This window comes from Populus trichocarpa, chromosome 17 (assembly GCF_000002775.5).
Source record: "Populus trichocarpa isolate Nisqually-1 chromosome 17, P.trichocarpa_v4.1, whole genome shotgun sequence".
NCBI lineage: Eukaryota > Viridiplantae > Streptophyta > Magnoliopsida > Malpighiales > Salicaceae > Populus > Populus trichocarpa.
Genome location: NC_037301.2, coordinates 3,308,113 through 3,323,625, shown reverse-complemented (window position 1 = coordinate 3,323,625; position 15,513 = coordinate 3,308,113). Strand labels below are relative to the sequence as shown.

General features: G+C 29.1%; 1 protein-coding gene and 1 long non-coding RNA gene across 2 annotated transcripts in view; one reads left to right on the top strand and one right to left on the bottom strand.

The window, feature by feature from the left end:
- LOC127904469 (protein PELPK1-like) overlaps positions 1-11,189 on the bottom strand; it is a 33,519-nt gene extending 22,330 nt beyond the window's left edge. The window contains exon 1 of the mRNA XM_052448316.1: positions 10,749-11,189. Within this exon, the coding sequence (XP_052304276.1) occupies positions 10,749-11,071 (323 nt within the window). The 5' untranslated portion in view covers positions 11,072-11,189. The remainder of the gene's footprint in view (positions 1-10,748) is intronic.
- LOC127904471 (uncharacterized) overlaps positions 1-15,513 on the top strand; it is a 117,651-nt gene that overhangs the window by 17,939 nt on the left and 84,199 nt on the right. The gene's annotated exons all lie outside the window — the stretch shown is intronic.

Sequence of the window (15,513 nt, the reverse complement as noted above, 5' to 3'; positions counted from 1 at the left end):
GATGACCACATTTGTAGCAGGAGATGTGGCCGATACCATTAGATACAAACCACCATACATAAATTATGGAGGTCTTGGATGTGACCCAAAGAAGAATCCCCGGTGCCGCCTTAACCCAGACCCAACCCTTTCAGGAAGAGGTTGCAAAGCCGAACATCGATGTAGGGAAGGCTAGCGAGGGGAGCTAGGGAATATTCTACACCTTCGGAAGTAGGCCAACATCGTTGAATAAGTTTATTCTTATGGTAGCAATACGATCATCAATGGATGATTTCTTTTGCTCAAGATGATTATTTCTTCTCCTTTCAATTTCATTTCATGAATTTTTCACATTATATATTATGTTGTAATAAATATTACATTAACAAATAATCTAAAATACATGGGAAAAACATTGTGGATGTCTAATGTGAAAAGACAGTTTCACTCATCTCTACACAAACCAAATAACTTGCAATTGAGTTCATATGATCCTTTTCACATAGACACATTTATCTTTTTCAAATTCATTAATTATTTTAACATTTAAATTACTGCATTTTAGGGGAAAAACAAACTTGCATCCAAGGGCTTTATGTACATTGTTTTAATGAACAATGATATTAATTAATTGTCCTCGTAATAAAAAAAATTAAAACTTTCTTGTAGGAGCTTTTTTGTCTTTGATTGTTGGTTTTTTTGTTAAACTCAGGTGAACCAAGAGGCATTTTGGTCTTTTAGTCACACACACATGTATATTAAGTAATTGGTGCGAGCCATACACGCCCTAGCTAGTGGACACCTCACATGCTCTTCACTTGCGGTGGCAAAACACCGCATTTTGTGACTACGTTGGAAGCACATTGACGTCCTCTTTCTAGTGGTGCAACCTATGTGCGGGGCAGAGTGGTGGTTGGTCTCTGGTGGGTTTTTTTTTTTTTTTTCTATTCCTCCATCTTTCCTCTCTTCTCCTTGCCGAGGTATGGTGGTGTCCTATCATTTATTTTTTGTATCCAATTTGGTTTTCATTTTTTTGATTGCTATTTGTTTTGTTTTTCAAGGTATAGTGGTGTCCTATCATTTATTTTTTGTATCTAATTTGGTTATATTCTTTTGATTACTATTTGTTTTGTTTTTTTATCTTCTTTTAATTCAATTTTCTCCCTAATCATTTGGTTTAATTTGATTTTTATATCAAATTTGGTCATTCTTTTGATTTTTTCCCTTTTACTAATTGAATTTTATTTTCAATTTCATCCGTAGCATTTCATTTCAATTAATTTTTATTTTGAATTTGTTCCCTATTTTTTTATTGTTTTTTTTTAATTTCCTTTTCAATTTCATGTCTCAACATTTTTTTAATCAAGTATTTTGCTTTGTTTTTCTTTTTAGTTTTTCCTTTAATAGGATTAGTCCCGACCTCATGATAAGGTCACGGTTTTCAAAGGTTGACAAAAGTTGGATTTGGTTTTTTTTTTAGATCCTATACAATTAATTTAATTTCAATTTTATCTTTCAATATTTGATTTTTTTAGAATGAGTCTTATGTTTTTTATATCTAACTTTTATTTCCTTGGAGTTATCCCTGCTCATGGTAGTGGGGGTTAGCGGGTTTATCGGGTTGACTTCAATATTTTTTTTCTTTTTTTTTATTATTTTCACCACTTTATATTTTTTTTATTGAGAATGTTGCTTCGTTTTGTTTTTTTTTGAATTTGCGTTCTATGCGGTCAATCCAAGCCTTATGACCACGATTACGGGTTTAGAAGGTGAAAACATGTTAATTTTGGTCTTTTTTAGGTCTTTTTTGCAAGTTTAATTTTTTTTTTATATTTCATCCTTCAAGATTTAACTTTTTGTGAATTGATCTTCATGCTTTTTGTTTTTTCTTTCCTTTCTATGGGGTTATTCCAATCATGTGCCCACGGTCGCGGGGTTAGCGGGTTAACCTAGGTTTACCCAAATCTTTTTTATTTTCATTCTTTTTTTTTTAATTTTTTTTAGTTTTGATATTCAACATTGAGTTGTTTAATAGTTGGACTTCATAGTTTTATTCAACTCACTTTCATTAACAACGTTTTTTTACCTTTTGTTGACAAATAATCGTTTGATTAAGTAAAACATTTATTTAAGAAACAAAGTTATTAAACACAACTAAGCGTATGACCTGTTTTGTGAGACTAAATATCTTAATCTAAGTTATTTGTTGATCAAATATCAATTTATTAATTAGATGCATGTATAAGCATTTCAATTTATAATTTATAATTTTTTATATCTAAAAATGTGTTGACGAAGCCTGTATAATGACAAATATTTACACTTTGTTGCGGGTTGAATAAAAAATATTTTAACATTAAAAAAAGTGTAGTCATTACCATTATATTTTGTAGCTTTAAGAAAAAATTTTATTATGAGCAAAAAATTTTATATGTTCATTTAATAAAAATATAGATGATTAAAAGCATCATAAATATTAAAAATAGTTATTAATAATAACTAAAAATCAAGTTGAGAAGTTAAGAAATAGATGCAAATTATGGTTTAAAATAGGGCAAGAAAGACATCTCTTTAATCGAAACTCTTTTTATCTCAACAACACACTTCCTTTCTTTTTTTGCCTAACCTTTCTTTGCAAGATTTCTTTTTTTTTTTAATATAAAACCAAGTAATTTTGATGCGGATACGTTAAAAATATAAGAACAATAAACTTTAAGTGCGTTGTTGTTGGTAACTTTTTGACAATATCACCAAACCCAGCCTAGCCTAGTGAGTTAACATGGAGAATCACGACCCTGACCCGGCCCCTTGCCTGCTTTGGTTTCAAATTAAATTATGTGAGAACTAACCTGATGTAACCCAGTTAAAACCCTGTTTGATTTCAAAAGAAAAAAAATTCAAGATAGCGTCGTTCTATCCTTTTTCTTTTTATATACTGAGATGAGGATGTTTTTATCGACATGAGTCAACTCGAGTTTACCCACTAAACCTGCAGACTAGATGATAGTCCAAGATTGGTTTAATAACTTATTTTTGTATTTTCTTATCTAACCATATGACAATAAAACTTGACATGCATAGAAAAGCCACAACATAATTTTTTTTTTTTTATAAACAAAACCATGATGAAGAGCTGCAAAAAAGTGTTCGCTAATGTTATAAATAATAACACTATAACCTTTCTTGAAAATAAACAAAAAATTAAATGGTATTTAATCAAACAACACTCAATAAAATTGAGTGAACAAATAAAATATTTTCTAAAAAAAAAAAACATCATGAAAGGTTGTATAAAAAGAGTATTTTCTAATACAATAAAAAAAGTTATGATATCATAAAAAAATTAAAAACTCAGTGGTATTTAATAAAAAAATTTCTAAATTATTTTTTTAACAAATCTATTTGATAGATTAAAAAGTAAAATATAGAAAAAAACTAAAATAAAAAGCAAAACAAAATAGGTCAGGCGTGTGGGCCTGCACGCCTGGCCTATAAAAAAGAGTTTTGACTCGCGCGCCAAGCCTTTTTTTATAATATATATTAGAGGCGAACAATGCGTCATCCACTTTTTATTTAAAAAAACAACATAGACGACTTGTTATATATGAGCCTAGAATCAGGCGATTGGAGGATCATCTAAAAATCAAGGTAGGGGTATTATATACTCAAAAACTTATTCTTAACCCATTGACCTAAACAATCTAAAAACACACTAAAGATCTATATAAACCTATTTATGGTTTTAAATTACCCATAAATCAATCAAAAAAATTAACTTGAATTCAAAAATATTTACGAGCTAAATCCTTTTTCTGAGGCAAGATAAAGTTCGAGTAACACCTTAATAAAACCCTTTAATACCAAGGGCGACCTTTTTTGTGGTGTTAAACGATGATTTTCTCTTTCTTTACTAGAATTCAACTTCTCTATTTTTTCTCTCTCAAACCTAATATTAAAAAAATAAGAGAAATAGAGTTTTGAACCATAATTAAAATTAAAAACTAGAAAGACTGAAAATAGATCAATTGAAAAGTAAAAAGACCAAAGTTAACTTGTTATGTATTTTCTCTGTATTTTTCACATGCTATAGGATGGCAAGTATGTAATTCTCATCATGAAAAATTCTTAAAAATAAAAAATATTGTTTTCATTTCTTAAAAATAAAAAATACCGTTTGCATTTTACTTAGTCTCTCTTATATCTCTACACATATTTAAAGACATTCCTTAAAAATATATTCATCTTAAGTTTCACTACACTTTTTTTTTTACATTTTATTAACTCAAGTCAACAAAAAGGGTGATTAAAAGGTATGGGGAATTTTTACTGCATTTGAATATTTTAATGGGTTTTGTTATCTTGGAAGAGACGTATTATATTTAAAATTATCTTCGTATAAAGGGAGAGTGTTCTCTAGAAGGATAGTGTTATTGTGTGTTACAATCTCATAATTCTCCTATTCCGTTATTTTTTCTCCTATTTATTTTTAGTTCTAATTATTTTTAGTATTTGCTTTTAGTTGCTAAGTTTAAAATAGAAAAAGAAAGAATATCTTGGTTGCATTTGTTTTCATAATAATTTCCATTTAATTTCCTAACAACCTTGGAGATAAAACACGGATTACTTTTCTTATTTTTTCTAAAAATATTGATTTGTTTGCTTAATTGTGGCTATGGACATCATAAATTCATTATATAGCAAACATGAAAACATTTATAGAAAAAAATCTCCTCATTGGCAATAACAAATAAAAAGTAGGGTTTTTTTGTGATTTTATATGATAATAAAATAAAAATGCTGAAAAACTGATTAATGCAGTTGTTTTTTCAAGTGATGCATTTTTCTCTGGTAATAAAGAACTTTACTAATAAAGATATTATGTGTCATGGTAAAAATTTAATGCTTTGTCTCATAATATTTATCATATTTTTCGTAACACTAAAATTATTTTTGAAGTATGGAAAGCACTTGAATATAAATATGGTACAAAAGAAAAATATCTTAAAAGATATTGGGTTGAAAAGTGGCTTGATTTTCAAATGGTTGATGAGAAAAGTGTTCTCATCAAATCCATGAGTTTAAAAATATCATATATGACATGAAAATTAAGGGAATAAAACTTATTCAAATGATTTTTATTTTATCATATTAAAAAATAACCACATTCTTGGTTTGATTTTGTTAGAGGTTTAAAAAAAAAAAAAACGTTTTTTTAATGAATAGTTTGTTGCTTTAAGGATGGATGAAAAACATTGTACCTCACAACAATAAAAATGTAATTTTCAAGCCAAGACATAAGTTGCTTAGGGTTCTTTCATATCTAGTCAACTTAAAAAAAAGGTTCAATAATAACAATAATATTAACAGGCCTAAAATTAATAATATGAGTAAGAAAAAAGGGTGTGTAATATCGGGTGTGTGGGTAATACAATCATGTTGGTAATAATTTGAATAATTAACTTGGTCAAGTATTTAGAGGGTGTTTGGGAGTGTGGTTGTGGTTGTTTTTCAAAGTGCTTTTCACTCAGAAAAGTATGCCAATAATGTTTTTTTATTTTTTAAAAATTATTTTTGAGATCAGCACATCAAAATAATTTAAAAACATCAAAAACATATTACTTCAAAAAAAATTTTAAAATTTTTTCGGAAGCGCTTTTGAAAAGCACTCCCAAACGCGCTCTTAAAGCAATACCTCAAGAGACTTTTAAACCATAAGCCAATGAAGTAATTGTAAGGGCTAGCTCTTCTTTCCCAACTTACATGTATTTTATTTCTAGCCCGAGTTAAATATGATTTTTAACTTAAATTATGAGCATGGAATTAATGTTTTATGTTTGTGTTGATAAAAAAATATTTTTATTTTATTATTAGGCTTCAAGCACACCAACTATGAGTATGAGAAATGAGAGTGTAGCTAAGTCTTAAGAGAAGGCCAAGTCTAATTAGAGTTGTTGTCTAAAAAAATTCTTGCTTTGGATGAAGTTTTTTAGGTTCCTAATGTTAGAAAAAAATTAAGTTAATGCATCTTTGTTGGATCAAAATGGTTTTATTCTTGTTCTAGGATCTAATAAAATAGTTATTAGTAGATTTGGATCTTGAAATGAAAAATATTATTTTCTGAATGATTTTTATAAATTAAGTATAATTAATGCATTCTTCTAAAATTGCTTTATATTTTTCATCTTGACCTATTGTAGATGTTGGATGTTTTGATTCATTGCATGGTAGGCTTGTGCATGTTAACTTTAACACTGTTAAAAGAAGAATGATGCATTTAAATTTAATTTCTAAGTCACATATTAATAATAAAAAAAATATAAAATTTGTGTACAAGCTAAACAATGTAGAAAGGCTTTTAATCTAATAGAAAAGAAAACAAATCTATTTGTGTTAATACACAATAATACTTATGATAATAATAATATTTTGACTCATGGTGGTTAAAGACTCTTTATAACTTTTATTAATGACTTTTCAAGATTTTGTTATTTTTATTTGACTAACTCTAAAAGTGAGTTGGTTGATAAGTTTAAAACTTTTAAAGTTGGAGTACAAAATCAATTAGAAAAAAAAAATAAAAATTTTACGATCTAATAGGGGGTGGTGAGTATATTTCTATTAAAATGAATGAAGTTTAATGAGATAACAAAAAGAAGAAAAATAGAACTTTAATGGATATGATTAATGCAATGTTAATTAGTTTTGGTTTGTCTAATAACTTATAAGGTGAAACTTTGCATTCTACTTGTCATTTATTAATAGGATTTCTTATAAATTTTTTTTGGATAAAACATGAATTTTGAAATAATAAAAAACCCTCTTTAAAATACTTTAAAGTGTTGAGGTGTTTAGATAAAGTAAATATTTCAATTACTAAGAAAAGAAAAATAAGTCCTAAAATTATAGGCTATACATATGTTGGATATTCTTTGAATAATACTACTTATAGATTTTTAGTTTTAAATTCCAAAATTTTTGAAATTGCAAATAATATAATTATTGAGTTACGGGATACAATTTTCCTTGAAAATATTTTTTCAATGAAAATAAGTTGTCTAAACCTATTAATGAAAGTTCTTATTCTAAAATAGATATTGTTAATAATCATGCTTATGATAAAATTAGAAAGATTAAAATAAATAGAAGAGCAAAAGTTTTTGTGCTAATTTTTATATCTTTTTACTTAAAAAATAAACCTAAACATACATTGATTGGAGTTCCTTTTTTAAAAAGAGCAATAAAAGATTAAATAATTTTTTTTATTTTCTAACAAAACTTGGTTTTTGACCGATTTGTCACAAGGTTGCAAGATAATAGATTGTAAATGAGTTTTTAGAATGAAATTGAGAACTGATAGATGTATAGAAAAATCTTAGGCTAGATTAATTGATAAGAGGTTTAAAAAGAAAAAAAAGAGTAGATTTTTTTGACACATATGCACCCATTTCTAAAATCACTATAATTAGATTAATAGTTACTTTAACTTCTTTTTACAAATTAGAAATTCATCGAATAAATATTAATTTTTTTTTAAATGGTGATTTAGAAGAAAAAATTTACGTGTATCAATTAAAAGGTTTTGTTGCGCTTGGTCAAGAAAAGAAGATTCACAAACTTGTAAAATGTCTTTATGGTTTAAAACAAGCTTCGAAATATTGACACGAAACAAATATGATATTTTATGGTTTTCAAATAAATATTGTTGATAAATGTATTTATATTAAACAAATTGAAAATGATTATATGATTTTATGTTTAATAATAGTATTCAAGTTATAAATATTTCTAAATCTTTTTTGTCTAAACATTTTGATATGAAGGATTGTGGTTCAATTAATGTTGTTTTAAGCATTTAATTATTGAAAAATAACAATAATTTTACTTTATCTCAATCACTTTACATTAAAAAAATATAAAAAGGTTTAATTATTTTGATATGTCTCATGTATATAGTCCTTTTGATCCTCCTACTAAATTAAAAAAAATAATGGTGAAAATGTATCTCAATATAAATATTCATATAATATTGGGTCATTATTGTATCTAGGCAAATATACAAGACCTGATGTAGTATATGCAATTAGTAGATTAGACAGATATACACATAATCTTAATGCTTCACATTGGAGTGCCTTAAAAAGATTTTTTAAGTTGATTATGCACTTTATTATAATAGTTTTTCTACTATTATAGAGAAATTTGGTGATGCAAATTGGATTTCTAGTTTAGAAAAAATAAAACCTACTAGTGGGTATGTGTTTGCTTTAATGATGATACATTTGGTTGGAAATCTTCTAAACAAACCATAATTACTCGTTTAACCATAGAAGTATAATTGGTTGCATTAGATGCTGCTATTCAAAAGCTGGGCGGACTTCATTTTTTTTAAATTGATATACCATTTATTTCTAAACCAATATCACTTATATCAATACATTGTGATAGCCAAGCTACTAAAGCTAAGGTTAAGAGTAAAAATTTTAATTAAAAAAAAAAGAGATATAATTGTTAGACATAAATCAATTAGACATTTAATATCTCGTGGTGTTATTTCTTTGGATTTTGTTAGGTCTAAAAACAACATTACATATTAGCTCATTAAAGGTTTGGCATGCCAATGAGTTATTCAATCATCGAGAAAAATACAATCAAAGCCTTTAAATGAACCACCAATAGTGAAAACCTGTCTTTAAATATATGGTGATTCCATGAATGAAGTTCAAAAAGTAAAAACAAGATCTTTGGATAATTGAGGATAACATAAACATTACATATATATTTTAAAGGCGATATCGAGTATAATAATGAGCTTTCTATTGTAATGACTAATTTGAATGAGTATAAAGGCAAAAACTTTTACGGAATGTTGATCACAATACATTTTTGAAGGATTTACCTAAGTGAGTATAGTGGTGAGGTCAACATTACAAGAGCCCGGGCTATTCTTTGAAGACACTCATAAGACAAATACATGCTCATGATAAAATAAAAAAAACACAATACCGATAAAATCTTAAAATCACCCATATGTTATGTGTGATAAATTTAAACGTGGTTTAAAGAACTTAGTTCGAAACATCCAAATTACTATGATTCTTCAAGTTAAGACCTTTTGATAGTAAGTGTAGATTCAAACCCTAAAGTTACCAAACACCTATCACATGACATTAATTGCTCATCTTATTTATTATTATGAATAATTTTAAATCATGTGGGAATGTTAGAATCATGATTTTAAATTATAATTAATGATAATAGTTTAATAGTTAATAAATTCTATTGACTTGGCCGATTAAAATTTTGATTGCGTTGTACAAAATTTAAATGGTTAACATTAGCATAATTAATATTTAATTATTTTAATGGGATAATGTATATTGTTAAATTAATTTACCATATTTAATTGTCTTAAATATATTTGATAATTTATACCTTTATTGTGTGTGTGTGTGTGTTTTAAGGATGAAAAGTACATAATTCTCATCATAAAAAATTCTTAAAAATAAAAATATTTTTCTATTTTACTTGCTATTTCTTATATCTTTACAAATATTTAAAAACCTTCCTTCTTATATATTCTTTTCAAGTTTCATTGCATTTTTTTTTAATTTATATACTCAAGTAATTAAAGGTTTGAGGAATTTTTGGTGCATAAAATACCTCTAATAAATTGTTGTATGAATGAAGTGTATTATATTTAAAATTGTTCTTGTGTAGAGAAAGTGTTTTTTTTAAATAAAGATAACGCTACTATATGCTATAATATGAGACTCAAAGGCCATGGGAGAACATCCTTGTTCGACTATATTATAGCTCCTGCCAACTCAGAAAGGGTGTTTCTGAAATAATGAAATATGAAACACAGACAACCTTAAATAAATGGGCTCGCTCTCCTATCTAGTTGAAACCTTGAATTGGGCCTGCCTCTGCCGATAAAGGTGCATGAATGTACAATTGGGCCTTGCCTCCATTTATTTTTTCCTGGACCTGGTAATAGAATTCATCCCCTTGCTTTTCTTGATTGTTTTCTAGAATTCTTTTTTTTTTTTAAATTGGATTATTTTTCTTGTAACATGCTGATATTAATAGCCTTTTTTTTTGTTTTTTGTTTTAAAAGTATTTTTTAAAAAAAATTAATTTTTTTATATTTTTTTCTTTGCTTCAATTTATTTTGTGTTTTTTTATTTGTTAATATTAAAAAAAAAATTTAAAACATAAACAAATTATTATTTTAATGTATTTTTAAATAAAAAATATTTTAAATTTATTTCTATCAACTCGGCTCTAATTTCGATCACAATATAATTTTTTTTATTATTATTGTTAATGAAAGGAAGTTATTTATTAAATTATTTTTTAGAATGCTTTTTGTTAAATAGAATTTTAATTTTTTTGTATCATGATCGCATCAAGTTCAATCACAAGATATTCTTTTTCTCTCGTCAGTGGAAGGAAGTTAAAAGAAAAGAGTAGAATGAACTAATTAAATGTGAAAGTTCATATATATATGATGAAAGGAGACAAATGAATACAAGAAGCAATTAACAGTGTTCAAATGAAGGTATACAGACAACACAATTCCTCACGCTACTGCGTAGAGAAGTAAGAACCAAGCACTCAAAAGATATATCTCTGACATGACAACTCCATAATCAAACTTGAAATGAGACTAATTTCCAGCTGGTGGCGGGGAGAGGAATGGAATAGAGGGAATTGTTGTTGGGAGAGGGATATTGGGAATTGAAGGCATGCTTGGAAGTGGAGGCAAGCTGAGCTTGGGGACGACAGTAGGCAGTGTTGGCATGCTTGGAAGTGGAGGCAAGGTGGCCTTGGGGACGACAGTAGGCAGTGTTGGCATGCTTGGAAGTGGAGGCAGAGAGGGTTTAGGCAGTGAAGGTTGTTGGGTGGTGGGCAAAGTTGGCAATGTGGGCTGTGGCAGAGATGGTATAGAAGGCAATGGTGGCAATGTTGGTTTAGGCAAGCTGGGCACGGAAGGTAAAGGGGGCAATTGCAGAAGATGACGAGCTGCCTCGCCGCGTGAAAGTGACACAGCAATGAAAAGAGCTAAGATGAAACAGTTGAGACTTGCCATCTTGATGCTAAGTCTTAAGGCCTGAAAGAGAGTATATGAACAAGAGATAAGCAGGTAAAGAACTGTATGATATTGTCTGTGACAAACAAGGGCTCCTCATATCGGGTTTTTATAGATGGAAATGAAGTGGAGATCCATTTGTGTGATCTGTCACAGATGGTTGGTTTAGGTTAGAAAGCAAGACAATCATCTTGTGTTTTGTAATTGGGTAGGTCACCTTCTTTTCCATCTTCCATTGAAAACAATACCATGTTTTTTTTCTGTCTTCTTGTTGTGACTAGGAGTACGTTTTTTCCCTTCTTTTACTCCTCGTGCTGGCTATTGCAGGACTCAAACTTGTTTTGTTGGCCAATCTAACTATTTTTATTTGTTTGGTAATGTAATTTTGAGTTCAGAGGAACATCTAAGTCCTGAAAATGTTCTTTTCCTTGAAAAGGAAGAAGAAAAACTGTGTTTTAGCCAATCTAATCTTTCTTCTACAGCATAACTCCACACAAAATCTCTCCTGTCTTCTAGATGCTAAGACTAACTAACAAAACGGGTTACGGCTTCTTGTTCTTTGACCGAAAAGGGATATGTAGTTGAAACTTGAAAAATTGAATTTTCCCTTGTACCCAATGGCGCAAGCACAACTTGCTTGAAGCACTTACAAGAGGAAAAAAAACTGAGGTAACATTTGGTTATTTTCTGAAAACAAGATAAAAAGGAGACGGAAACAGTCGAGAAAATGGAGTGTATTCGTCAGTGGTGTATAAGATAAAATAAATATTTTGTAATGTTATCTGTATCATGTGTTAGATAATAATATAAATTATTTCTTGAAACTTGACTTAACAGTTTAAGTTATTGAGTTGAGATGATTCTTTGATATAATATCCGAGTTTTGATGACTAAACAGTTACGAGTTCGAATCTCACCATCTCTATTTATTTGATAAAAATTAAGTACAAGATAGTATGGACCCGTACAAGTCTTAAGCTCAAAAATCATATCCTAAGATCTTATCCAACAACTTAAGTTATTATGCATTCATGACTCTATAAAATTTTAGTTCAGCAATGATGTATAGATAATAATATAAATTATTTTTTGAGACTTGACTTAACAGCTTAAAATATTGGGTTGAGATGATTCTTTGACATGGTATCAAAATTTTGATGACTAAACGGTTACGAGTTCGAATCTCACCATCTCTATTTATTTGATAAAAATTAAGTACAAGATAGTATAAACTCGTACAAGTTTCGAGCTAAAAAATCATATTCTCAAATCTTATCCAACGCCTTAAGTTATTTTGCATTCATGACTCTATAAAATTTTGGTTCGGCAATGGTGTATTTATTAGCTTATAATGTATATCCATGTCTCTTGATCATGCCTTTTATAGTTTCAATGAACAAACATGAAGTTCTTCTATTCGAATTCCCCAAAAGTTTGGCCGAAATAATGGTCTGCAGAATCTGCATAAATATTATGCAGTGATAGCTATACTTTCTGGTAATCTGCACTATAATTTTGTATGTCATGTTGCATGAAATAACACAAAAATTTCAATTACAGTCCACAATCCAAAAAACTTAAAACAGACGATCATATCATGTTCACCTTAACTCACAATTATTACAGCATACACATTATTGTTTCGTCAACATATGTTTAATTTAAAGAGAAAATCTTACCCAATTCTTTCGGTCAAATAGCTTCAAAGTTCATGAAATGAAAATTATCACTTAGAAATCTCTTATATTTTTGGCTGGTGGATACTCTTGAGTTTCCCGAAACAAATATCGCCTAAAATGTTTTTGGGAGTCATGAAAATTCTGTTAGATAGATCTAGGATTGTTTAGAATATATACGAAAATTACCTGAAAATCAAATATTATTTTTGGCTTTGAATAATTGCTTAAAAGTTGGGTTATTGCAAATCTCAAGCTATCTAATTATCCGGCATCTAACAATAATCTACACAAACAATTTCCCAATCTCACAACTAGGTTGTGTTTTTTTTTTTTTATCCAGTTTCGGCTTCAACATTGAGTTGTTTGAGATTTGAGTTCTATTGTTTTATTCAATTTTTTTTCTATAGAGTTATCATAATCTCATAATTAGGTTGTGTATTTGACAAGGCGACTAGGGTGGACTCGAGTTGTTATTTTTGTATTTGTTTTTAATTTCATCATTTAGTATTAACTTGCTTGAAATTGAGCTTCTATTTTTTTTTTTTTATAGAGTTATCACATTCATCTCATTTTTGCTCCATTATTAAATGAAAGATATCTTTTCACAATATGTATAAGTTTATTTTTTAAGATGATGATTGCATATTTTATTAATTCAATTTATTTATTATTGATACTATTTTTTTAATTATATTAGTTTAATAACTGGATTTATTGAGTCAAAACTTGTTAATAACTCAAACTTTTGATTTTTTTTGTTTTTTTTTTTAAAACATTAGCATCACTTCAACAACCATTGTTTTATATTGAAAAAAACTTCATCTGATCAGTGGCGTAGCGTGATACACATATGTAAGTTCTTTCTATTTATTTTTCTAACATTTTCTACAAGCTAATCGGCTAATTATCACAGGCCCATCATTCAAAGGTACAACTAGTGTCATTTCCAAAGCCATGGTAGAACATCAAAGGTACAACACCTGCCATCTCAGAAAGGGTGTTTCTGAAATCATGAAATATCAAACACAGACAACCTTAAATAAATGGGCTCATGTATTGGTTAAAAGAAAAGAGAAGAATGAACTAATTAAATGTGGAAGTTCATATATATATATATATGATGAAAGGAGACAAATGAATACAAGAAGCAATTAACAGTGTTCAAATGAAGGTATACAGACAACACAATTCCTCACACTACTGCGTAGAGAAGGAAGAGCCAAACACTCAAAAGATATATCTCTGACATGACAACTCCATAATCAAACTTGAAATGAGACTAATTTCCAGCTGGTGGCGGGGAGAGGAATGGAATAGAGGGAATTGTAGTTGGGAGAGGGATATTGGGAATTGAAGGCATGCTTGGAAGTGGAGGCAAGCTGGCCTTGGGGACGACAGTAGGCAGTGTTGGCATGCTTGGAAGTGGAGGCAAGCTGACCTTCGGAACTGCAGGCATTGTTGGCATCGTAGGGAGGCTAGGAAGTGGAGGCAAATTGGGGTTAGGCAGTGAAGGTTGAGTGGTTGGCAAGGCTGGCAAGGTGGGCTGTGGCAGAGATGGTATAGAAGGCAATGGTGGCAATGCTGGTTTAGGCAGATTTGGCAATTGCAGAAGATTACGAGCTGCTTCCCCTCCCAAAAACGACAAAGCAATGAAGAGAGACAAGATAAGACACTTGAAAGCTGCCATGCTGGTAATGTTCCAAGGCCTCACAAGACTATATATGAGCAATAATATATAAGCAAAAAGAGGATTGCAGGAAATTGTGAGTGACAATCTACGACTTTTCTCTGGGTTAATATAGTGGAGATGAAGATGGGAGATTTCTCTTGAATCGTTGGTGTTGTTGAGAAAAATGGACAGTCATTCTGAGTTTTGTTATTGTTAGTTCACCTTCATATCCATGTCTATTGAAAATAGTAGCAGATGGTGATTGTTGTTGACTAGCCATGATTTTCTTCAGTTTCTTTTTCTTTTTTCATACGCAAGATTCAAACACTCGAAGTTCTACCATTCTCCCCTGTTTTTTTTAGGTGAATAAGTGCAGTTTATTGGTTGATGACCAGCAATCAAGTTAGCTTCAAAATGTCAAAAGCAGAACACTCACTATAGTCAACATTTTATTCGTGAAGTCTTGGTGCAAGAGCATACAAAACAATGTGGTATGTTGTATGCTATAAAATAAACGGGCGAAGGATATTAAAATTTTTTTTAAAAAAATAACAGGGCTCAGTGACTATATACCAAGAACAACAAATTGGAATACTATAATAATAATTTTACCATTCTAAAAAAAACCAATGAACTACATAGTAAGGGTAATATGGTTTTTTTTATAGGAATCCATTAATAATTATCAAATTAATAGATGAGAAATCAAACTTTTAAAATTCTAGACGACAAGGAGATGACTAAGTTATCCATACAAAAAAAAAAAAAAAAATAGTGTCCAAGGATTTTTTTATATTTTTACTTTTTAAAGCATAGTCTAAAAACTCAATTACTTTTAAAAGTATAATTTTTTTAACTCACTTTAAGGGTTTTTTTTTTTAATTTTATCCAGGTTTTTTTTAATTATAATCAAGTTGACTGAGATAAAATTTGATAGTTAATTAAATATAATATTATCAAAAGTGGCTGAAGCTTGTAATACACGTGTTAGCGAGTAGGTCGACGCGTAACGAGGCGTTTGAGGACCAAATAATGGCTTCCAAGATGATGTTCAAATCATCCCAACTGTTCCTCCATCTCTAGGCAATGCATGT